The 26,281-nt window shown below is 34.5% G+C and overlaps 1 protein-coding gene across 8 annotated transcripts in view; it reads left to right on the top strand.

The window, feature by feature from the left end:
• The window catches only part of SSBP2 (single stranded DNA binding protein 2), a 300,768-nt gene that overhangs the window by 239,211 nt on the left and 35,276 nt on the right, over nt 1–26,281 (top strand). For 5 of the 8 annotated variants that reach the window (XM_064273708.1, XM_064273715.1, XM_064273721.1 and 2 more), the window contains 4 exons: nt 9,512–9,578; nt 10,622–10,692; nt 17,538–17,629; nt 23,482–23,530. In XM_064273708.1, the coding sequence (XP_064129778.1) occupies nt 9,512–9,578; nt 10,622–10,692; nt 17,538–17,629; nt 23,482–23,530 (279 nt within the window). The remainder of the gene's footprint in view (nt 1–9,511; nt 9,579–10,621; nt 10,693–17,537; nt 17,630–23,481; nt 23,531–26,281) is intronic. The other 3 variants (XM_064273729.1, XM_064273694.1, XM_064273699.1) reach the window with 1 other exon arrangement.

Below are 26,281 nucleotides of genomic sequence, written 5' to 3'. Positions count from 1 at the left end.
AATTTTTGATTAAAAATATATTCATGATTAATTATATATATAGATAAATAAAAGATACTTTATTCTTCTGGAAATTCCATAGATAGGAGTATTCTTTATTATTATTGAATACTTAGTTCTCACATGGTAAGAAGGAAAACAATGGATGCTAAAAATAGGAAAAATCTTAAAGATAATTTTTTCATCACTTTTCAGACAGGGGAAAACCGGTAAGGCATTTGAGCAGAAGACAAGTTGGTGGGGGCATTTACTCTTATATTTACATTTTATATTTAAGATAAATCTATCATCAACCAAGGTATCTGTATTTCAAACAAACTACATGTTTACTCTTCATTACATGTTCTCTTACTCAGAATTAATGCTATTTACCATTCATGTCTGTTGCCAGTAATTTCCTATCTTTTAAAAATTTTTCACATGCAGAGTTTGGCTTTTCTTTAAATGATAAAAATATAAGAGAAAGACTTGACTTAGCCAGATAAAGAGAAATATGTTCTTCATTGAGTAGATAATAGGAGTCTTACAGCTGATGTTGTAAAGATGATGACTTTAGTGAAGTAACTTTAAAAATTAAATATATTGTACCTGTTTAATATAAATTAGTGGGTAATGATGAAAGCATAAAGTGGCTTCTTTGGCTAGTTCAAAATGCCCTCTTTTATCCTTATAGTTTGCTGTTATGATAATTATACTATTAATATATTTAAACTATTGTTTGAAAGCCAGTGAAACAGGATTAAAAGCATTATTTCCTTATAAATTTGAATTATGAGTTATATCCTCAGATATATCTTTTTTCAATTATTTTCTACCTTTGTAGGCCAGAGGTGATTAACAAATCATGTTTGGCAAAAAAGGAAATTCATTCTTTCCCAACCAAGAAACAATGATGAATAAAGAACTAAATGTAAAGAAATCTTAATCAAGATTTCTATAAAGATTATGCTCTATTTTTCATAGAGGAATAGAAACAAAGACTTTTCAATTGTTCTTCTATTCTAAGATAAACTAGAAAAAGGAAAATTTTGAAGAAAATGGTAACTGTTGCTAGAACATGATGTCTCCAATGAGATTCATAAATTTAGTCAAAATCCAGAGTGTAAAATTCTAACTATTTAGAGACTTAAAAAAGTTAGAAGTTCACTCAGCTGCTACTAGAATCTGGTGCACACAACTATCACCACTACTTCTCTAGGTGGATAGGTGACAGTCTGCATCGCACACTTGATGACCCAAAATCAGATTCTACTCAAGATTAGTGAATGGACTCAGGCATAGATATCTGGTAACAGCCCAAACCAGCTGGTAATAGGTCATAAGTGAGTCAAGGGCTACAACAATCAAGACAGCGCAATCTAGTAGCCTATCTACGTATATTGAAAGAAAACAAAAGATAAGACTCAGTGAGCAAATATAGAATAAACCACTACTATTATATCTTTTTTTTTTTTATTATATCTTAGTGATGGCTCAGAGACAGCAGTCGATATCAAATCACATAAAGAAGCAGACCATGACTGCTTCTACAACCCCCCAAACTAAAGAACCAAATCTTTCCCAAATGATACAATCCTGGAATTGCCAGATACAGAATATAAAAACACTAATTTACAGAATGCTTCAAGACATCAGGGATGACCTCAGAAATGAAATAAGGCAAGCTACAGAAAAAGCCAAGGAACACACTGATAAAGCAGTTGAAGAACTAAAAAAGATTATTCAAGAACATAGTGGAAAAATTGATAAGTTGCAAGAATCCATAGAGAGAGAGCATTCAGAAATCCAAAAGACTAACAATAAAATTACAGAATTAGACAACGCAATAGGAAGTCAGAGGAGCAGACTCGAGCAATTAGAATGCAGACTGGGAAATCTGGAGGACCAGGGAATTAACACCAATATAGCTGAAAAAAAATCAGATAAAAGAATTTAAAAAAATGAAGAAACCCTAAGAATCATGTGGGACTCTATCAAGAAGGAAACTTGCGTGTGATTGGAGTCCCAGAAAGGGAGGGGTAACAGAAAACACAGAGAGAATAGTTGAAGATCTGCTGGCAGAAAACTTCCCTGACATCATGAAAGACGAAAGGATATCTATCCAAGATGCTCATCGAACCCCATTTAAGATTGATCCAAAAAGAAAAACACCAAGACATATTATCATCAAACCTGCCAAAACCAAAGATAAAGAGAAAATTTTAAAAACAGCCAGGGAGAAAAGAAAGGTCTCCTTCAAGGAGAATCAATAAGTTCAGACTACTCAGCAGAAACCATGCAGGCAAGAAGGCAATGGGATGACATATACAGAGCACTGAAGGAGAAAAACTGCCAGCCAAGGATCATATATCCAGCAAAACTCTCTCTGAAATATGAAGGCGAAATTAAGATATTTACAGATAAACACAAGCTTAGAGAATTTGCAAAAATCAAACCAAAGCTACAAGAAATACTAAAGGAAATTGGTCAGAAAACCAATTATATCAGGTACGAGCACAACACAAGGTCACAGTACAGAGCATACTGATATCAACTCAAATAGGGAAACGACAAAAACAAATTAAGATTAATTAAAAAAAAAAAAAAAAACGCTCAAAACAGGGAATCATTGAAGTCAATATGTAAAAGATCACAATAATCAAAAAGGGACTAAATACAGGTGGCATAGAACTGCCATATGGAGAGGGATACAAGGCGATATAGGATAATACAAGTTAGGTTTTTACTTAGAAAAATAGGGGTAAATAATAAGGTAACCACAAAGAGGTATAACAACTCCATAACTCAAAATAAAAACCAAAAAAAAGTAACAACTCAACAAATATAAAGTCAAATACTATGAAAATGAGGAACACACTATTTACAAAGAAAAATGTCTCAGCACAAAAAAGTAAGTGGAAAAATGAAATTGTCAACAACACACATAAAAAGGCATCAAAATGACAACACTAAACACATACTTATCTATAATTATGCTGAATGTAAATGGACTAAATGCGCCAATAAAGAGACAGAGAGTCTCAGACTGGATAAAGAAACACGATCCGTCTATATGCTGCCTGCAAGAGACACACCTTAGAATTAAGAGACACAAACAAACTAAAACTTAAAGGATGGGAAAAAAAATATATCAAGCAAACAATAAGCAAAAAAGAGCAGGAGTAGCAATATTAATTTCTGACAAAATAGACTTTAAAGTTAAATCCACCACAAAGGATAAAGAAGGACACTACATAATGATAAAAGGGACAATTGACCAGGAAGATATAACCATATTAAATATTTATGCACCCAATGACAGGGCTGCAAGATACATAAAACAAATTTTATCAGAACTGAAAAGTGAGATAGACACCTCCACAATTATAGTAGGAGACTTCAACACACCACTTTTAGAGAAGGACAGGACATCCAGTAAGAAGCTCAATAGAGACACGGAAGACCTAATTACTACAGTCAACCAACTTGACCTCATTGACTTATACAGAACTCTCCACCCAACTGCTGCAATGTATACTTTTTTTTCTAGTGCACATGGAACATTCTCTAGAATAGACCACATATTAGGTCATAAAACAAACCTTTGCAGAGACCAAAACATCGAAATATTACAAAGCATCTTCTCAGACCACAAGGCCATAAAAGTGGAAATCAATAACAGAAAAATTGGGGAAAGAAATCAAATACTTGGAAACTGAATAATACCCTGCTCAAAAAAGACTGGGTTATAGCAGACATTAAGGAGGGAATAAAGAAATTCATAGAATGCGACGAGAATGAAAATACTTCCTATCAAAACCTCTGGGACACAGCAAAAGCAGTGCTCAGAGGCCAATTTATATCGATAAATGCACACATAACAAAAAGAAGAAAGAGCCAAAATCAGAGAACTGTCCCTACAACTTGAACAAATAGAAAGTGAGCAACAAAAGAATCCATCAGGCACCAGAAGAAAACAAATAATAAAAATTAGAGCGGAACTAAATGAATTAGAGAACAGAAAAACAATGGAAAGAATTAACAAAGCCAAAAGCTGGTTCTTTGAAAGAATTAACAAAATTGATAAACCATTGGCCAGACTGACTAAAGAAATACAGGAAAGGAAACAAATAACCCGAATAAGAAACAAGATGGGCCACATCACAACAGACCCAACTGAAATTAAAAGAATCATATCGGATTATTACGAAAAATTGTACTCTAACAAATTTGCAAACCTAGAAGAAATGGATGAATTCCTAGAAAAACACTACCTACCTAAACTAACACAATCAGAAGTAGAACAACTAAATAGACCCATAACAAAAAAAGAGATTGAAACGGTAATCAAAAAACTCCCAACAAAAAAAAGCCCTGGCCCGGATGGCTTTACTGCAGAGTTCTACCAGACTTTCAGAGAAGAGTTAACACCACTACTACTAAAGGTATTTCAAAGCATAGAAAATGACAGAATACTACCTAACTCATTCTATGAAGCCACCATATCCCTGATACCAAAACCAGGTAAAGACATCACAAAAAAAGAAAATTACAGACCTATATCCCTCATGAACATAGATGCAAAAATCCTCAAGAAAATTCTAGCCAAAAGAATTCAACAACATATCAAAAAAATAATCCACCATGACCAAGTGGGATTTATACCAGGTATGCAAGGCTGGTTTAATATTAGAAAAACCATTAATGTAATCCACCATATAAATAAAACAAAAGACAAAAACCGCATGATCTTATCAATTGATGCAGAAAAGGCATTTGACAAAGTCCAACACCAATTTATGATAAAAACTCTCAGCAAAATAGGAATCGAAGGAAAATTCCTCAACATAATAAAGGGCATCTATACAAAGCCAACAGCCAACATCACTCTAAATGGAGAGAACCTGAAAGCATTTCCCTTGAGAACGGGAATCAGACAAGGATGCCCTTTATCACCGCTCTTCTTCAACATTGTGCTAGAGGTCCTAGCCAGAGCAATTAGGCTGGACAAAGAAATAAAGGGCATCCGGATCGGCAAGAAGGAAGTAAAATTATCTCTATTTGCAGATGACATGATCTTATACACAGAAAACCCTAAGGAATCCTCCAGAAAACTACTGAAACTAATAGAAGAGTTTGGCAGAGTCTCAGGTTATAAGATAAACATACAAAAATCACTTGGATTCCTCTACAATAACAAAAAGAACATCGAAGAGGAAATCACCAAATCAATACCTTTCACAGTAGCCCACAATAAGATAAAATACTTAGGAATAAATCTTACCAAAGATGTAAAAGACCCATACAAAGAAAACTAGAAAGTACTACTACAAGAAACTAAAAAGGACCTACTTAAGTGGAAAAACATACCTTGCTTATGGATAGGAAGACTTAACATAGTAAAAATGTCTATTCTACCAAAAGCCATCTATACATACAATGCATTTCCGATCCAAATTCCAATGTCATTTTTTAATGTGATGGAGAAACAAATCACCAACTTCATATGGAAGGGAAAGAAGCCTCAGATAAGTAAAGCATTACTGAAAAAGAAGAAGAAAGTGGGAGGCCTCACTCTACCTGATTTCAGAACCTATTATACAGCCACTGTAGTCAAAACGGCCTGGTACTGGTACAACAACAGGCACATAGACCAATGGAACAGAATTGAGAACCCAGATATAAATCCATCCATGTATGAGCAGCTGATATTTGACAAAGGCCCAGTGTCAGTTAATTGGGGAAAAGATAGTCTTTAACAAATAGTGCTGGCATAACTGGATATCCATTTGCAAAAAAATGGAACAGGACCCATACCTCACACCATGCACAAAAACTAACTCCAAGTGGATCAAAGACCTAAACATAAAGACTAAAACGATAAAGATCATGGAAGAAAAAATAGGGACAACCTTAGGAGCCCTAATACAAGGCATAAACAGAATACAAAACATTACCAAAAATGACGAAGAGAAACCAGATAACTGGGACCTCCTAAAAGTCAAACACCTATGCTCATCTAAAGACTTCATCAAAAGAGTAAAAAGACCACCTACAGACTGGGAAAGAATTTTCAGCTATGACATCTCTGACCAGTGCCTGATCTCTAAAATCTATATGATTCTATCAAAACTCAACCACAAAAAGACAAACAACCCAATCAAGAAGTGGGCAAAGGATATGAACACGCACTTCACTAAAGAAGATATTCAGGCAGCTAACAGATACATGAGAAAATGCTCTGGATCATTAGCCATTAGAGAAATGCAAATGAAAACCACGATGAGATTCCATCTCACTCCAACAAGGCTGGCATTAATCCAAAAAATACAAAATAATAAATGTTGGAGAGGCTGCGGAGAGATTGGAACTCTTATACACTGCTGGTGGGAATGTAAAATGGTACAACCACTTTGGAAATCTATCTGGCGTTATCTTAAACAGTTAGAAATAGAACTACCATACAACCCAGAAATCCCACTCCTTGGAATATACCTGAGAGAAATAAGAGCCTTCACACAAACAGATATATGCACACCCATGTTTATTGCAGCTCTGTTTACAATAGCAAAAAGCTGGAAGCAACCAAGGTGTCCATCAGCAGATGAATGGTTAAATAAATTGTGGTATATTCACACAGTGGAATACTACGCATCGATAAAGGACAGTGACGAATCTGTGAAACGTTTCATAACATAGAGGAACCTGGAAGGCATTATGCTGAGCAAAATTAGTCAGAGGCAAAAGGACAAATATTGTATAAGACCACTATTATAAGATCTTGAGAAATAGCATAAACTGAGAAGAACACATACTTTTGTGGTTATGAGGTGGGGAAGGAGGGAGGGTGGGAGAGGGTTATTTACTGATTAGATGGTAGATAAGAACTACTTTAGGTGAAGGGGAGGACAACGCTCAATACAGGAAAGGTCAGCTCAACTGGACTGGACCAAAAGCAAAGAAGTTTCCTGAATAAACTGAATGCTTCGAAGGTCAGTGGAGCAAGGGTGGAGGTTTGGGGACTGTGGCTTCAGGGGACTTCTAAGTCAATTGGCAAAATAAATTCTATTAAGGAAACATTCTGCATCCCACTTTGAAATGTGGCGTCTGGGGTCTCAGATGCTAACAAGTGGCCATCTAAGATGCATCAATTGGTCTCAACCCACCTGGATCAAAGGAGAATGAAGAACACCACGGTCACAAGGTAATTATGAGCCCAAGAGACAGAAAGGGCCACATGAATTACAGACTTACATCATCTTGAGACCAGAAGAACTAGAATGATGCCTGGCCACAACCGATGACTGCCCTGACAGGGAGCACAACAGAGAACCCCTGAGGGATCAGGAGAACAGTGGGATGCAGACCCCAAATTCTCATAAAAAGACCAGGCTTAATGGTCTGACTAAGACTAGAAGAATCCCGGTGGTCATGGTCCCCAAACCTCCTGTTGGCCCAGGACAGGAACCATTCCAGAAGACAACTCGTCAGACATGGATTGGACTGGACAACGGCTTGAAGAAAGATGCTGATGAGGAGTGAGCTACTTGTATCAGGTGGACAGTTGAGACTATGTTGGCATCTGTCTGGAGGGGAGATGGGAGGGTAGGGAGGTTAGAAACTGGCAAAATGGCCATGAAAGGAGACACTGGAAGGAGAGGGTGGGCTGACTCACTGGGGGAGAGCAGGCGGGAGTATGTAGTAAGGTGTATATAAGTTTATATGTGAGAGACTCACTTGATTTGTAAACTTTCACTTAAAGCACAATAAAAATTACTTAAAAAAAAAGATCATCCTGTAGAATTTAAGCACTGTTCTCCTTAAAACTGTTGAGGACATGAACGATAGGGCAAGACTAAAGAATTGTTCCCGCTTGACAGAGCCTGAAGAGAAATGATGTCTAAATGCAACATGTGTTCCATGAGATTCTGGTCCTGAAAAGAAACATTTTGGGGATAAATGGCAAAATTTGAATGAGGTCTGTGGGTGGACTGTATGGTAGTGTTTTATCAGTGCTGTCTTTATGACTTAGAAGATTGTGTGTTGGTTATGTGGGAAAATTTCCTTGTTTTGGGAACTACACTCTACAGTATTAAGGTATGATGAGGCATCATGTCTATAACTTACTCTCAAGTGGCTCCAAAAAAGACCAATGATAACAGAGAAAGGGAGAGAGTATGATGGGAAAAATGAGACGAAATGTTAACAGTTGGGGAATCAGAGTCAGGGCATACGGGAATTCTTTGTATTGTTCATTCAACTTTTCTGTAAGTTTGAAAAAAATTTTTTTTTAAGCACTAAAAAACAGAACTTACCCCAGACTGGGGCTATAGGACAGAATTTTATTAGGTAGTAATCCCTAAACTGAAATCTAAAATGTAAATTGGCAGTAGTCACTTAAGGGTCTGTGAGCTCCTTGAGAGATTTTTTAGTTCAGTTTAAACTGTTTGTGTTTAATGGCTGGCATTTAGTTGTTTGTCAGTTGAATGCGTGAATTGAAACTGAAGGAAGTTTGGTATGATTGGAGATTAGAATGTGAATGTGGCAGTGGCAAGAAATGAGGCTGGAAATGTAAGCAGGAACTGATCATACAGTAGGAACATTTGAAAAGATTTAAAAAATGGCTTGAGAAATGGCAGCTTTCTACTGCATGCCAAGGTGACAAGTCAACGGTTCTGATCTGAATATCTAAGTTCTTTAATGTTAAATTTCTCTTGAAATATTTGAAAAATTTAACGAATTCAGACAGGTTTTATCCTTCTTTAAGTTAAATTAGTGAAACTTTGTAGAAATTCTCAACAACTGTCAGGATTGTGTATGTATATGTATGCATATATTCTCGATCATATCACCAGGATAAACCCTTTATAGCTTGATCCACCTGTAAGTGCTTGCTCAGACAACTGTATGTAGACACTTGTGGTTCAGTATATATTCAGTATTGTATCCCAGCAAAAAACTAGCCCTGTCTGTTAATCTCCGTCTTTTTCAATTCTAATTCTCCTTTTCCATAGAGCTAATCTTTTAACGTAATTGGAGTGTTATTTTCTAACAACTTCTTAGGGAAAGTGTGACTACAAAAAATATTATCAGCCCCTTGGCATATTAGTCCCGTTGCTGTTATAATCCCAAGTGAGTAAAACATTCTCTAGAAATAGAGAGCTTACATTTAAGAAGCAAAATTAGTTATTTTAGTATCCTTACAAAATTAATTTTTGGAAACAACACTACTTCTCAAAAAGAAATAGGCCAATTCTTGCCTAGATTCTTGTTCCCTTAAAATAGTTAATTTGTTCACAACAAAACTGGGCAACAGTAGAATCCTTTTAGAATTAAAAACTAGTATTAGGTATATAGACCTATAATGTTTCTAAATGAGTGTGAAATGTGAGAAATCTTGAGAAATAAACAAAAATGCATTCTGCAATTGTATTATAGGAAGAGTATTTCAATTTTAAAGGGGAATTGTTAAAGCACTTATTTCATAAGTATTTACAATATTGCTTTTGTTTTGCTTTACTAAATATACTAGGCACTTGGAGGTGTCCCAGGAAGTCAGCCATTACTTCCCAGTGGAATGGACCCAACTCGACAACAAGGTGACTGCTCTAGAGTAAAAGTGACATTGATGTGCAGAACCTCAAAGGAAATCCTTTATTTTTTAAGGAAAGTTTTATTTGTATAAATCTTCCATGATGATACTGGTTTCATTTTTGCTGGTAATATGACCAAATAATTTATATTTTCAGCTAGCTCTTAATTATGTACAATAGTTGTTGTTATTATTGTTAGTTGCCGTCAAGTCAAATCTGATTCATGGCGACCCCATGTGTGCAGAGTAGAATTGCTCCATGGGGTTTTTAATGCATGTACCATAGTGGGGACAGCGAAAACATAAGAAACAATATACAAATTATCTAAAAACCTGTATTTTACCTAATAACTTCATAAAATCTCTTATATAACTTCTAATAAGGAGAATTAAAATATGATCTTATCATTATCTTATCATTGCCTTTGCTTTTTTCATTTGGAGGAGTTAGTTCACCTGAAAGATCAGGAGAAGGAAAAGGGTGCTAAGTAACAGGAGTCTTATTAGTTTAATGAACCTGGTAATCAGATCCTTCCACAGAGACATTTAAGTACCACAGGTGTGTAAGGCTTTATCGTATACTTTTTTGCCCAAGCAAAGAGGAGCAAGTGGTGTAACAGAAGTCGTTCAGCACAGAATAGGAAGAAAATTGCAATCACAAGACAGTATTGGGGAGTGAGGGTATGTACTGGTAAAAGTGGCCTCGGAAGCCAAGAAGAGATGGTGTCAGTAACTTAGTCTCCTTGTAAAAAAAAAAAAAACCCATTGCCGTCTAGTCGATTCCAACTCTTAATGACCCTGTATGACAGAGTGGAACTGCCCCATAGGGTTTCCAAGGAGCTGCTAGTGGATTTGAACTGCTGACCTTTTGGTTAGCAGCCGAATGCTTAACCACTCTGCCACCATGGCTCCAAATCATATATACCTTTGGTTCGTTTGAGAAACTGTCTTTGTAAATAAGCCATTATAACACCAAGCAGGGAGGAGGCTACTGGGGTCTAGTTTAGCATTACATTGCTAGTATCTTCATACTTGTTCTTTTTTCCTTAGGACATCCAAATATGGGTGGGCCGATGCAGAGAATGACTCCTCCAAGAGGAATGGTGCCCTTAGGACCACAGGTAAATAATCAGTGCAGAAAGTTAGATGCTGGGCTTTTTGCCTTCACCTTATATAAACAAACTGTGTTATTAGCTGCATTTTATTATATGTGTTGATATAATATGGTTGTTAGATTCTTGAGAACATAATATCTGTAACATGTCCAAATCAATGTGATGACAAACCATATTGTAAAAGGTGCTATCATATATGCCTATGGTTCATTTGAGAAAACACACTATGTAGAAATTACTATAAAAAGACAATACCATTTGGTTAGTTATGATGAAGAAATGGTTATTTTAAGTTGGAACCTAGCTCATTGAAAATATTATGTAGAATAAGCATAAAACATATTTCCATAGATCATTTAAAGAATGCCATTGGTAATTATAACTGTATTTTTTTGTAGGTTATGAAAAAAAATCAAGAACCATTTAGAAATAATCTTTAAAATGGGTCTATTGAACAGCATGCTATCATTATACATGGGGTGTTAGCTTATTTCTATACCACAATTTCCCAGAAGTATACACTGAGGTTGAGGCAGACCTAGATGTTGGTGATGTTTTAAACACACTGTTCCACATATCATTTCTTTTAGATAAAGTGTCTTGTCATCTTTCTTAAACTCAGCATTTGAAATTTCTACTTAGGGGTCAGAGGTTAGCCTGTCATAAAACTGGTTAACAAGAATGAATGAATTTTTCTTTTTCCCGTTCCAAGAACAGCATTATAAGATCTTGTCCTTTTAGAGGATATCTGATTACATTGTTTAGAAATGAAAACAGTAGTATTATTATTGTTTTTATTTGTCATATGGAGCCCAGGTGGCTCAGTGGTTAAGAGCTACAGCTGCTAACGGAAAGGTCAGCAGCTTGAATCCACCAGCCACTCCTTGGAAACCCTATGGGGCAGTTCTCTTCTGTCCTGTAGGATCGCTGTGAGTCGGTATTGACTGGAAGGCAGCGAGTTTCATTTTTGGTTTATATTTGTCATATTGTAAATTCATTTTGGATGCTACATACACATGAGTAACTTTTTTGGTCATATTGTCTTGTGCTGAAATAGTTACTTTAGATTTTTTATAGCTTATTTTATTCATTATTTAGTATTTATCCATCAGTACTTATTTTCTTCAGTTATTTAAAAGTAACCTAGTGGTCTCATTCTTCCAAAGCTTTCACATTCTTATATTTTCAGATCCAATGAATTAAAATTTATATATTAGATTGAACCATGTGAAATAAATCAAATACGACCATTTTTGACCTACAAAAACAGCCATTTCATATGGTTCAATCAAATAGATAACAAATGCTTGTGCTTAATTAAAACAATTTTTTTTTAATGAACTAAGTGGTCCTCTAACAATTTTAGAAACTTATTTCATGTATCTGGTTTTTTTTTAATTAATGTTTTATTGTGCCCCCTGCTCCCAAGGAGTTAGAGAATTAAGTACCTAACATCCAGATAATGTGACTTAGGCCTAGGAATTTCTAACCAATGTGCAATAATATATATTAACTGTAAATTTTTTTTTTTGTATTGAAACATGAGGCTTATATAACCAAATTTTTTAGAGATGCCATATGACATGGAGAAAACAGAAAACACTGTATGTGTATGTGGTATTAGCAGAAAGTTTTTGTTTTTTTTTTAACTTTGATTCAGTTCTTTCCTATTTCCTTAAGAGAATATCTTATAAATTTCACATTTGGATATTTCAGTTATTTTTCTCTATTTCATCATTAACCTATTAGTAGCAGAATTTATTAGATATGTGGGATATTTCATTGACTGAAAGTACTTTCAATCTCCACTAAACCAAGTCAACCGATTTGGCTGCACAGAACTTACAGGTGTTTTTTTCCTAAAAGATTTTTTTAATAGACAAAAAATTAAATATACGTTAGAAACTTAATGCCTATAATTTAGTTGTCATTCTTTTGGTCCACTTTCTTTTTCAACTAGCTGCTCTTTGGGCTTTTCTCATTCCCAGACCACTGTTTTTAATATGATTTGAAAACTAAAGTCTGATTTGAGAATCAGTTTTTCAGTGTGAAGAGGCATACCAATACTGTAAGAATACTTAGATCTCATTTGAAAATGCAGAAATAAAAAGCATGCTGGTCTATGTGCTTTATGCTATAAATATCTAGCTCTATTTTTTTATTATAAGTAAATTACAATGGAAAAATAAGTAAACTTCTATTTCAGGTGAGTAATCTTTACTGATGAGTTTTAATAATGAAATTTATTATGCAAGCACAAATTCTTTCTTTGCCTTTTCACATCCAAAGAGAGTAATTTCTCTCTCCCGTTTGAATTAACTGCATAATTTGAGGGAAATATTTTGGTATGAATTTAACTCAGAAACCAGAACGACTTATAGCAACTTTTTAAAATCACAATATACAAAGTATAAAGGGGTAAGAGAGATTATATATACCTAACCTGTGTTCAGGAAGCCCTGGTGGTGTAGTGGTTAAGTGCTATGGCTGCTAACAAAGGGTCGGCAGTTCGAATCTGCCAGGCGCTCCTTGGAAACTCTATGGGGTAGTTCTACTCTGTCCTGTAGGGCCGCTATGAGTCAGAATCGACTCGATGGCACTGAGTTTGGTTTTTGGAGTTTTAACCTGTATTCAGGGCTGTGGTGGTACAGTGGTTAAGAGCTCAGCTCAGGCTGCTAACCAAAAGGTCAGGAGTTTGAATACACCAGCCACTCCTTGGAAACCCTATGGGGCAGTTCTACTCTGTCTTATAGGATCGCTATGAGTCAGGATTGACTCGATGGCAACAGTTTTTTTTTTTTTTTAACATGTATTAAATAAAAACAGGAGTCATATTCATGTGAATGGCACAATAGGGAAAAAGTCAGGTGAAATCATTTGAATGGGGGGTTTCTTATGAGATTTATTTCATAATGTCTGGTCTATAGAACATATTATAATCTGTGAGATTTGTGACAAAGGTTAGCTGTGTTTCTTGAAAGATAATGGCAAAACAACTCTGATAATAGATATTTAATCATACAGATGCTGCCCAAGAGCAGAATCCATCTGCCTTATTGTAGAAACAGTCTCTGGAATATTGTTTCTAGCTTTAGGCACAAACAAAATACACATCTCGTTTTTATCATAGGTATTCTATCATTTTCTGAGTTTAAGATTAATGAAGTGAAGGGGACAGTAGTTATCTATTGGAACAATGAATTCCTAGAATAAAAAAAAATATATGTAGTATATCCTTGGATAATATTTATTTACGCAAAGTGCACACCTAGAACATAGTAAACATGTAATTAATATTTATTACATGGATAAACAAAATTTCCCCCCAAATTCTGGCATATTTTTCTGCCCTTAATCTGTTTTAGATCTGAGTACAGTGGTGGGACATGATTTTAAAATTGATATCAATGTCCTTTCAATAGAAAAGCAAAATGTTCTTTTTAATCAAGAAAACATCTGTAATATTCTCCTTGCTTTTGTAATAAGGTGTAATTAGCTAGACTGTGTTCTTATGTTCAGTGAGTGCCATGTAAGTAACAAAAAAATTCACCAAAGCTGCTCAACTAGTTTTAGTTTCTCTAGAAACCTGAAGAGTAAATAATATATACAAGTAGGAACATATCATGATTTCCAAATCCAGTAGTTGGGATGGAGAAATGATGAGATGGAAATATGTGATGGGCCTTCATGTGAACAGATAGTAGACTGATTCTGTATATTCAAATCTAAGTTGGGCGGTAGAGTTCAGCTCAGTATAAGGAAGAACTTTGTAGGAATTAAACTGCCCAATCATGAAGAAAACTTTTTATAAACTTCCCAAGCAGATTCTGAACAGCTATCTTGTCAGGAACATTGCATTAGCAGAGAGATTAGACCAGATGGAATTGTATAGTTACCATTAGCTTTAAAATTTGGTAATTCTAATTTAGTTCTTCCATTCTGCCTTTGTTGTTACCACTTGGAAAGCCAGTTGCTACTCTTTCGTATCTTACTGTTTCCTTTTTGCTTTAGTTCATTCACAAATGAAAATATTTTGTAAATCTATCAAGTTATATAAGGAACCCTGATGGTGCAGTGGTTAAAGCACTCGGCTGTAACTGATAGGTCAGCAATTCGAACCCACTAGCTGCTTCACAGGAGAGAGTTTGGCAGTCTACTTCTGTAAAGATTATAGCCTTGGAAACCCTATGGAGCAGTTCTGCTCTGTCGTACAGGGTCACTATGAGTCAGAATGGACTCGATGGCAGTGGGTTTTATCAAGTTATATATTGAAAATTTCTTACTCATTTCTTACGACAATTCATTTTAATTAATCCATCAAGCCTGCTGTGTGCCAGACACCATATTTGAGCACCAGGTATATACACCCATAGATGAGTAGAGTCCCTGCCTTCAAGGTGTTTTTGGTTTAGCTGGAGATGCAGACATAGAGGAAAAGAAAAACTCTTAAATAGTAGAATAAAGTCTTGAGTAGAAATTTGCATACTCTGTAGTGAAATCATTAGATGAGCAAGCAGGTTATTCTGTTAGGGTTGTAGGCTCATGGTAAGCTAATGAGATGCAAATTAATTTAAATTGATTATTTATGGTAATAATAAATCGCAGCTACCATTTTTTAGTATCAAGCAGCATGTTTTTAGCGCACCAAGCACTGTGATAGGTGCTTTATATGATTTCATTTTACCCTCCAACGATATTATAAGGGGATGATTTTATCACTTTACAGATAAGGAAGTTAAAGTTGAGAGAATCATGACCCCAGATCACACATCTAGAAGGAGGGGCAGAGGAAAGAGGACAGTGACAACAGAGAGTCAAACCAATGTCTTTCTATGTCCAGGGCTACAAGGAGATTTGATGATTTCTGTGATAAAATAAAACACAGATCCTCTAAGACCAACAGTTAGAGGAGATTTTGCTTGTAAATCATTTCTACTATACTTTACCATTCAGATTTTGTTCCCAGTGGACTAACTTTCTTCTCAGAAACTCCTGGCTAATACTTCTACTGCCACCACCATGCTTGATTCAGAGGTTAAAGGAAATAGCTGGCCCTTTAGCTGATGGCTCAGGTGTGCATAGAGACCACTCTTGTATCCCCAAAACACACAAATTGGGATGTTTAAATAAGATTTCCTTAAATTAAAAGTAAATAAACAATGAAAATAACATGCAACTAGATAATTGGATTTAGTAACTGTGGCTCACTCTCTTAAGTTAACAGACCTTATCTCATTGAATGTTTCATTGAATCTTAGACTTACTACTCAAAAGGGCCAGGCAAATGAGTCAACAATGAGTATACAAGTGTACTGAGTATATCTGAACACAAGAAATCCAGTAGGCTGGAGAGGGTGTGGTTCAGAGTAGAGGAAGAGGGTGAGAATTGTAGGGCATGAAGGCAGGAAAGATAGTCTGGGATTGAGCTGTGAATAACTTCATAAAGTCATGCTGAAGAGTTTAGACTGTATTTAATAGCAACTTAATAGGCAGTTTGGGCCATCATGGCTTTCAAGTGGCATGAATGGAACTGAGCTTTAAGAAGATCGCTCTGGAGGCAATATGAAGAATATGTTGAAAGGAGGAGAGACGAGACTCAGCAAGACAAATTAAGACACTACAGTAATCTCAGTAAATGACAAAGATTAGCAATAGGAAGGAGAGCACTGTTTCAAGAGATATTTCACATGTAGAATCAATAGACTTTGTTGACTGACTGGATATGAGAATTGAAGGAAAAAGAGGAGATCTCCAAGAGTTTCTTAGCCTTAACTATTGTATAGTAGGTGATATCGTCAACTAACTGGAGAAGGCAGCATGAAAAACACTCCTGAGAAGATAATGAGTTTGCTTTTAGATATGATGAGTGTGGGGTGGTATCCCTATGGAAATGACCCATAGGAAGTTCAGCCTATGAGTTATCTATAGGAGCTTAGGAGAGATATCATGACAAAAGATAAAAGATTTGGAATTCCTAACATACAGGTAGTTGTTGAACACCAGCAAATAAGATTACCCATAAATGAGCTTTTATTAAAAAAAGAAAGCAGTTGATAGGACTTGGGGAAAAGCAGCATTTAAAGAGTTAGCAAAATCAAAGCAGCCAACAAAGGAAACTGAAAATCAATAATGAGAAAGGCTGAAAGGATAGTGGTATCAAGCAGGCAGACATGAAAATGGTTGAACGTGTCAAAATATAATAACATGATAATGATAAAATTAATCTGTTGGCCCTTATGGCATATTTAACTAATACGATATGCATGTTAAAAACATTACAATGCTTTTATCCTTTGAATGCACATAATAAATGTATTGAGTCATGTAATTCATGCAAACATATTTCAAGTATGCTTTAATTTTCATATATTTTTGTGTATTTGTGTGTTAGTGCATTTCTGTGTTGTATATATTCATGGGCAGAAGTTTACATTCAACTTCCTTACGTTGAGTTCATCTGTTTTGTTTTTATGTGATTTTAAGGACCTAACAATTTCAAACATGTTGACTAAATCTTTCCTTTAAAAACAGTTTGAGATTTATGAATGTTGTCTTTGAAAAAGTTCACTATTGTCCAGACATTAGGAAATTAATAAGCATATGTTGAATATTATAATTTCAGCTATACCTTAATCATTTAACATGTTCCAATGGTCTTACACAGTCACATAGTTTTTAAAAGACACAAACCAAAGTATAATTGTGAAAATAGTAGCAAAAGTACAAGAGTGGAACCTTCAGAGAATGAATTGCACAGGCCTTATCCAATGAGGAGTTATGTAGGGAAATTATTAACCTGCTCTCCTTTCTTTCCCCCTCCTCTTTGGTTTTGTTTTTTTGTTTTGTGGTAGTCTGACCCTTGGTTATCATTACAGAACTATGGAGGTGCAATGAGACCCCCACTGAATGCTTTAGGTGGCCCTGCAATGCCTGGAATGAACATGTAAGCAAAATGCTATGTTATCCTGTTCAGTAAATTGTTATATTTTCTGTTTAGTAAAACAATATTAATTTGTAAAGCAATTTGAGTTCCTAAATCTCTGTGTAGTATAAGAATGAACTAAACATGAGCTATAGTGTTTGCTTCATTTTCACAACATAGCCTCTGTGTTTTTCTTCCTTCTTTTGCAACCTTTAATTTTTTTTTTTTCATTTTCAAGTGTCATAAATGCCAACTTTTAGCCTGTTTCTTTTTTATTTTTCATATTTTATTTGTTTAATCATCGTAGAAGTGAATCTTACACATAAGCACATAGTTGCTGTATAGATGCTGACACCATGAGCAGCTTGAACTACAAAAAAAAACAAAACAGAAGTAGATAATTGAATATCTTTAACCCAATTTTAACAACAAAAAAATAAAATAACAGATACATAGTAATTACTAAGAGTGGAGTTTTTAACGCTTATAAATACAGACGTCTTCGCTTTTGCTTTGTCAAGACCACTGTTAGCACAGGAAGAATACTCTCTGGTAGTATCTTCCAGATTAAAGCTTTCCTTGGTATGGGATGATTTTTCTTTTGAAAATTTATGCTATACTTAGATAAGGAATAAACTAAAGGTTGTTACTGAAAAGGCCTTTTCCAGTCCAAAAGAAGTAGTTTGTTTCTATCAGTCAATATAATGAAATTTGTTAGGGAACTTTTATTTATTTTTCATTATCCGACTTGCCTTCCAGATTCCGTATATCTCAGGTGCTTGTTAGTGACATTCGTGAATTCACCATAGGATCAGTTCCATGATGTGGCCTAAAGACAGCTTACCAGAAATAATGAGTGCTTCACACAGGGTTGTGGCCAGTCTTCTCAAGTATACTTTCTATCAGTCCATGTTTTGGTTACCTACATATCAAATTAAACAACTCTGCCATCATTTAATGACATGGAAGATATGCTATGATAAAAGCTTTTTTAATATACAAAGGGATCTTTTTAAGTTTCCAAAACCGTTTTCATAAAAAGCAATTTTGCCTAAAAAGAAAAGAGGTTAATAGGCAGGTACCATCCAGACTCAAAACTGACAGACAAGGGAAAAAGTAGTTCAAATTTTCCTATCATGTCTTTTTACTTTTAAAGTAAAAATAGATTGACACAAAGTCTGACTCTTCTTAAATTCCTCAGAGGTGTAGCCGTTTATAATGGTTACCACAAAAAAGAGTGAATAATATTTTGTGCTTGTGTCAAAGGCTGAAACTCCTACCTATAGAATGGGAATACATGTAGTAAAATTTACTTACCTGAGATTCTCACTTTAAAATGCAACAGTTTGAATACTGTGATCACATTTTGAATACTGTGATCAACCCAGAATTATCATTAAATGTTAAGAATATGCCTAATATCATTCTATACTAAACTCTGCATTATATTGGCTGTGTCAAAAAAAAAACAAAAACTCGTTGCCATCAGGTCAATTCTGACTCATAGCGACCCTATAGGACAGAGTTGAACTGCCCCTTAGAGTTCCCAAGGAGTGCCTGGTGGATTCGAACTGCTGACCTTTTGGTTAGCAGCTATAGCTCTTAACCACTATGTCACCAGGGTTCACATTGGCTGTGTAGCCAACTTTAAATAAACCCGTTTTTGCCAGTAGGGAGAAAAAATAATATTTTATGTGACCATTGGGAGATTCAAACTGATGCTTAAAATTGTCTAGTTCCATTTTCACATATACATGAGCATACACATATGGGTACATTTAAATCCCTAGACTAGAACCAAACCAAACCGATTTCTATTGAGTCGATTCCAACTCATAGCAACCCTATAGGACAGAGTAGAACTGCCCCTTAGAGTTCCCAAGGAGTGCCTGGTGGATTTGAACTGCTGACCTTTTGGGTAACAGCTAAGCTCTTAACCACTGTGCCAAGGAGACTAAAAACATGGCTGAAATTTTTAATATGATTATTTTTGTTGATATTTGAAATTGAGCTTCTTATTTAAGTGTACTCAGGTACTTTTAAATTTCTTTTATTACATAATATTTTGCTATTTATATAGCAAATATATATAAAGGCTTAATGAACCTATAGGCCTTACAGACTCAGATTTCCATGATTTGTTCTTATTGTCTTTTATTTGGAGCATTATACTATTTTTAATTTTCTATAAATTAGTATTTCTTGAAGGACAGTGAAAATGTAAATATTTACCTATATGAACCCTATAGTAGGGAAAGTTCTATACAGTGGAAGATACAACCAGAGAGAATTCTTCCTTTATTGATATTGGCTCCAACAAAGCAAAAGTGAATTTCAAGAGACATAAAAAAATGAAACGCATTATCTGCATTGTACTCAATAGAGTAGGCTTTATTGAAAGTTCATTTCAAAATTTAATCATCTTTAAAACAAAATAAGTCTTACTGTGTGAAAGACAAGCATTTCTAACTGTAATGTTTATTTGTGGCTTTCTTCCTGTCATATGTTTCCATGTTAGGCAACTTAAAAATCAAAGGAAAAGACAGTAGAATGGTGTTACCTTAAGCTGTGTCTTATCTTTATAACAGTCCAAAAGATTTGTGTATGGTGCGTCAGGGCAGACGCTGGAAAATCATATCTGGATCCTTTTTCTTTAGCTTGTCATTTTTTTATCGTTTACAATGAAAGTATCAACGATAATAAAAAATAAGCAATCCTGGTCATTAAAGTAACTAAATACTGTATTTTTACTGACAACTTTATCGCTATATTGCAGCATAAACCATTTACAACAAAATTTTGATGATTTTGCTGTTAAAAAATACTGGCTTCCTTCACAACAAATGGTTATTCTGATATAATCTTACATTTCCATGCTGTAAACACAGGATAAATTACACAAAGTATCATTTAAAATTTTTTAAATTATACTTTTACTGTTTCTGTAACTAATATCTTTAAAAGTAAAAGCTTGATATAAAATAAATATTAATATACTAACATAAATCATTAATATTAATTTATATGGTTTAAAGTAGAATTTACGGCATATTGCCACAATGTAAATGCTTTCAAATGCATTATAGATTATTTTTAAAAAGAATCTTGAATAGTTACATGTTTCTGTATTAACTGCAAATTTCCAAAGAATTTAGAATTCAGCATTAAAGCATTTCTAATTCAACTTTGATACCTTGCTATTTTATGGAAACTAAGACCCTGGTGGCATAGTGGTTATGGCTGCTAACCGAAAGGTTGGCAGTTTGAATCCACTAGGTGCTCCTTGGACACCCTATGGGGCAGTTCTACTCTGTCCTTATAGGGTCACTATGAGTCGGAAAAGATTCCAAGAATCTTGTTGCTTTATGTAATGTCCCCTAGAACTATAAAGTTTGTGTAGTTATTATCTCGAAATTAAATAACTGTGAATTTTATTTCAAGGAGGAATGAAAGGATTAATTAATCAAGGATTAATTAGGATTAATTAAAGAATTAATTAATCAGGTTTGTATATTGTTTATTTGTTTTGGTGTTTGTTTTTTTCCCCCTTTGGTAGTCATTGCTGCTTTGATTTCATCATACGCATAAACCCTTACCAAAAAATACAGACTTCTTTTAAATTCCATTTTTCTCTTTTGTTTAAATGATGCCACCCTGATTCTAATCAAACTATATTTATATAGAAATTGTTATTCAAAATTAAGAATACTTTGTTCATAACTCTGATGGCCTCAAAAGAAGTGGGAATTACTGAGCTTAGGTAGTTGTTCTAATAGAAGTACTCACTGTTACAATCCCCGCTTCATTCAGTGCTATTTGTGAATTTAAACTGTGTTTCAAAGACGGTGGTAATGTTGGGGGAAATTTATCTATCAATACGAATTGTTAATATTTATTCTATTATAACATAATTCAGTTGAATACAAAATACATATATTAGTGTTTATCAAACAATCAGAATGCATAGATGTTATTGTTTTATATTATTTTAATACTTTTTGTTTATACAGTCTTTTTTTAGACATAGTATTTCAAACTTATGTGATCATTATCTACATAATTTTATACAAATTTTTGCCATGATTTGGACTTGGTATATTTTTATGTTGTCTGAAGATAAATGTTCCCAATATTCTGTTTTTCTCTACCATGTTTCACTTATCATCAAACAAACCATGTGGGTAGGTCTTACTGACCAAATGTTTTGCATGATCAGCACATATCCTATGTTTTAGTTTAGCTTCTGTCCGTGAGCGCATTGACTCCTGCATGTAACATCACCTTTCTAAAGTATTCCCATAGCTAATTGTAAAATAATTAATATAATGCCAATCTTGGAGAGGCAGCAGTTTTCATAGACAACATAAACTCCTCTCACCTTCTCCCTATGTGATACTTTGACCAAGTTACCTCTGGAAATCTTACCTTCCCCTTCTATTCCTCAAGCCAAACTGGGAAAAACACGACTTTAGCATCCCTAATAGAGTCTAAGGACAGGATTCATGTCTTTCTATGCAGTTTGCACCCCTCAGGAAACCCAAAAGAAAATTAAAAATAGTTCTAAATATTCAAGCAAACATGGGTAATATAATAACTAAGTTGGACAAGTTTTTTACCTAACATTTAGAACTTTAGGTAAGGTCTCTAGAATGAGAACCAGGGGAAAAAAAAATTTTTTTTTTAATTAAAATTTTTCATTGTCTTAGTTTTTTTAGTTATTAGAGAAGAGGGGATTTTGAATAACCGTAATTACAGAGGACCAAATGACAGGAGTCTGCTTGTCGTCAGGCAGTATGTGTTCAGGTGTACTTTGTCCTAAAGCTTCAGGACAAATGACCTTTTTTATTTAATTGGACATTTATTTTGTTTAAAAAATCTTTCTATCTTTGTAAGCTATAGAATACAAAACTTTCTCCTCTGCCCTAAAATCTGGTAAAATATTGATATACATTACCTCCTACTTTTTCCAAGATTACACTGGCCACTGTCTTGACCTAAACTTATGAAAACAAGAAATGTGATTTCTTTGTTTTATAGTAACTAAATCATCAGTGGCACTGGCAGATAGATTAATATATAGATATGTAAAGTAACATGTATAATATTCTGTAAGTATAGATGTGATTTTCTTAAAAAAAGGCTACTTTTTATGTCCCTGTTATGTACATTTATTTGTAACTTGATATGAGTAAACATTTTATATATGTATATATATATATACACATGTATTTTTTAAATAATTTCATTTTGAATCAGATACAGTTGACACATTGATATAAGAAATTATGGTTTATATTTCATAATTAGTGCTTTTTCTATAAAAGTATGTTTCTATAATGATTTAGATATATGGCTATAATTACTGCTTTATTGTGATTACTACTTTTAGTGCTTATTACAATAACCAAACTTAATATTAAAATAAAAGTCAGCTTACTAAGAGTGTTTTGATTTGGGAAGAAACCTGTTTAATGGAATAAAAAAACACTTGATTTTAGAAATTAAAAAACTATGAAAATAAATGTAAAAAATAACTTCAGTGCTGAACTAGAACTTCATGGTAACTGAATTAGGAATATTAGTATTTTATGATTTGTTATTGCTTATTGTTAAGGATTCAAAGCATAGGTTAAAAATTATTTTATCGGAGGGGAGAAGAGAGGGTGAAGGGGGTTAGAAGCTGGTGAAATGGACACGAAAAGAGAGAGTGGAGGGAGAGAGTGGGCTGTCTCATTAGGGGGAGAGTAATTGGGAGTGTGTGGCGGGGTGTATATGGGTTTTTGTGTGAGAGGCTGACTTGATTTGTAAACTTTCACTTAAAGCACAATAAAAATTATTTTAAAAAAAATTTATTTTATCATATTGTCTTGCAGGGGTCCAGGTGGTGGCAGACCTTGGCCAAACCCAACAAATGCCAATTCAGTGAGTGTATTTTGAATTTTTTTGTGTGTAATTTGTAATATTTAACAATAACAAAGTTATTTTTGAAATCGATGGCATTGGGGTTGATACGATAAATTTCATTAACCTTTTTTAAAAATAATCATTCAAAAAGAAGTTTGTATATAGTTTCAGAAAGATATAACATATTTCTTGAAAATATATAGTTTATTTCACTTGAAGGTCTAACATAGACATGCATTCTGTGTAGATTAACAGACTTTAAAAATACAGAAATATTGTGGTTTAAGTATACTGCAGTAGGGATGTAGTCGTCTATATTTATTCTAAAAATGGCTTGAACGTCTACAATAATTATATAATCACTAAGTCTGCAGTAAGATTATTCTCTCTGAGGAATCCACGTTTTGATGTTTGTGTTTGCTGTACTAGTTACACCAAGCCTTGCTCTCTCACTGCTTCAGGAAGCAAGTGCACATCATTTGCCTTGTGCCTGTGAGCGAAATTGCCATCATAGGACATTCCATTTATGTGCCTGAAAACCTGAGAATTTTCTTTACATGTTTTTTGGCAGTGGTTTGACTACCCAAATATTTTTTTCGTAATAGTGTCACATAAATATATGTACAAGTTGAAAATTAAGCCATCAGTTTTAATGTGGTCCTAGAGATGTTTTTCTTTCTTGACTTGGAAACCTTGAGTTCCTCAGTATGGGAGAGGACTACTGTATACATTTGAGTAGTCTGTGCACTGCACAAAGAGGCCTGGGCCAAAAGAGTCAGTAGGGGGTTGAGATACAACCTTGTTCCACCTGTGAAGCATATAGGCATCTTCCCAGCAGGGATGTCTTTCACTAATATGCACAAAGGCACCTTCCTTGGTTGGCAGTTTAATGCTAAATATACATAAAACTGATCCATTGATTAAGGTTCATTTAAACTTCAGGAAAATTAAAAGTGAGGTGTGTGTGGTATAGCAAGAATCATCCTAAATCCATTGGTCATACCATTCTAAGGTAGAAATTTCTTCTCAATTAAATAGATGGTAACTATCATATTTTTGGAGAACAACAACATTGCTAATTTATATTACCTGCCTCTTCAATTTAAATAGTGAACAAAATTATTGAATGAGTTTAAACTATTGAATGAAATTATTTGGGGTGGACAGAATTATGATGTTGCTTCCATTTGTGTCTTCAATGGACTTTGTCATTTCAAGGAATCTTCTTTCTAAGTGACTGTTTTTCCAGATAATATGTTTTAATATGAATACCTTCTCCAAAATTCATTTAGTTTGCTTATATGCTTTTGAAGAGTTTACGTTTCTTTTTGCTTCTTGGTATTGACCTTCACCAGGTCATTCAAGATTTCACTTTAAAATGACACCTGGCTAGTGGTTCAAGATACGCTTCTTTCAACTTCCTATTAAAATATCCTTAAGAATGTAGGGGATTTTTTTTTTTTTTAATAACTGAAAACTTAAACTGACATTCTTCCTATTGCCAGAATCTGGAAAGAGTTTTCATTATCTGCATGTCTGAAGAAACTGAATTAAAAAGTACTATCGATGGCTGGCCTTAACTATGTAAGCCTTCCCACCTAGAAACAGGAAGACCCTTTTCTCTTTCCTCACTGTGAGCTCAGCCAGCCATCTCTCCACTGTTCATCACAGGCAGCCTGAGTGTAGGTCATGCCCACTACTACCTGTTCCCATCAAAAACCAAAACCAAACCCACTGCCATCGAGTCGATTCTGACTCATAGTGCCTATTCCCATTAGTACTGCCTTTTATGTACCCATTCAGAGACTGTTTCTCCCTAAGTCCACTTAAGAATATGGGCAGGGCTGATACTGAGGATAGGGCATTGTAACTCAGAGGTATATTACCCAAGTAAAGAGTATTAAAGGCAGAAATCAGAAGAGCTCTGTAGCAGTGCATTCTGGTGAGTTTTGGTTTGTTAGTTACTCCATCTCTCCAGGATTCCATAGAGCCAAGCACTGTGAGTAGAAGAATGTGCTTTATCAGGTCAGCAGCTCTGCATTATCCTAGAGCCTGGGAAACATTCGGAATTAGGCTAGGAGCTGTACAATCAAAGTGTTATTCAACAGCCAGTCCGAAATTGATATTGGACCAGCACACATGTAAGCAGGTAGTAACACTGAAAACAGCCCCAGCTGTTAATATGCACCACATCTGGATACGTTTCACCTCACTCTGTGTGCAAATAGAGAACGAAGTGGGAGGGAGACCAATCATTTTCTCTTCAGAAAGAGAAAGGGAACGTCATCCTGAATATGCAAAGAGAAAGCATCCCTCTGAAAATGATTTATTAGGAAAACAAGAAAAAGTAACATTCTAGCAAAAATATAATGTCTCTGAAACAGGGGCAAAAAGTATTCAGGAGGGATTTTTTCCCCCAAATATCATTGATTGTGTTGTAGCAACAACTTATCTGTATTATGAATTCCACACTTTTTAGACTTCTTTTCATACTTAATATTACAAACACTTTTCATTTCATATCAATAGCTTAAGTCTCTGGCTCCTTAGAGAAGTGTATTAAAATAGTTGTTCATTTTGTTTAGTTTTGTTTTTGCTGTTTTCAAGTTGCTGTATTCATTTCTTTTAAGTGTTTATTCTGAAGTAACTTCAGATTTACAGAAAAGTTGCAGGAATAATACAAAGAATTCCTATATACTCTTTACCCAGATTTCTCAAGTGTTAGTATTTGACCACATTTGCTTAATTATTTTCTCTTTCTGCACACAT

This window comes from Loxodonta africana, chromosome 2, assembly GCF_030014295.1.
Source record: "Loxodonta africana isolate mLoxAfr1 chromosome 2, mLoxAfr1.hap2, whole genome shotgun sequence".
Lineage (NCBI taxonomy): Eukaryota > Metazoa > Chordata > Mammalia > Proboscidea > Elephantidae > Loxodonta > Loxodonta africana.
This window is presented reverse-complemented; position numbering and strand designations above follow the sequence as displayed.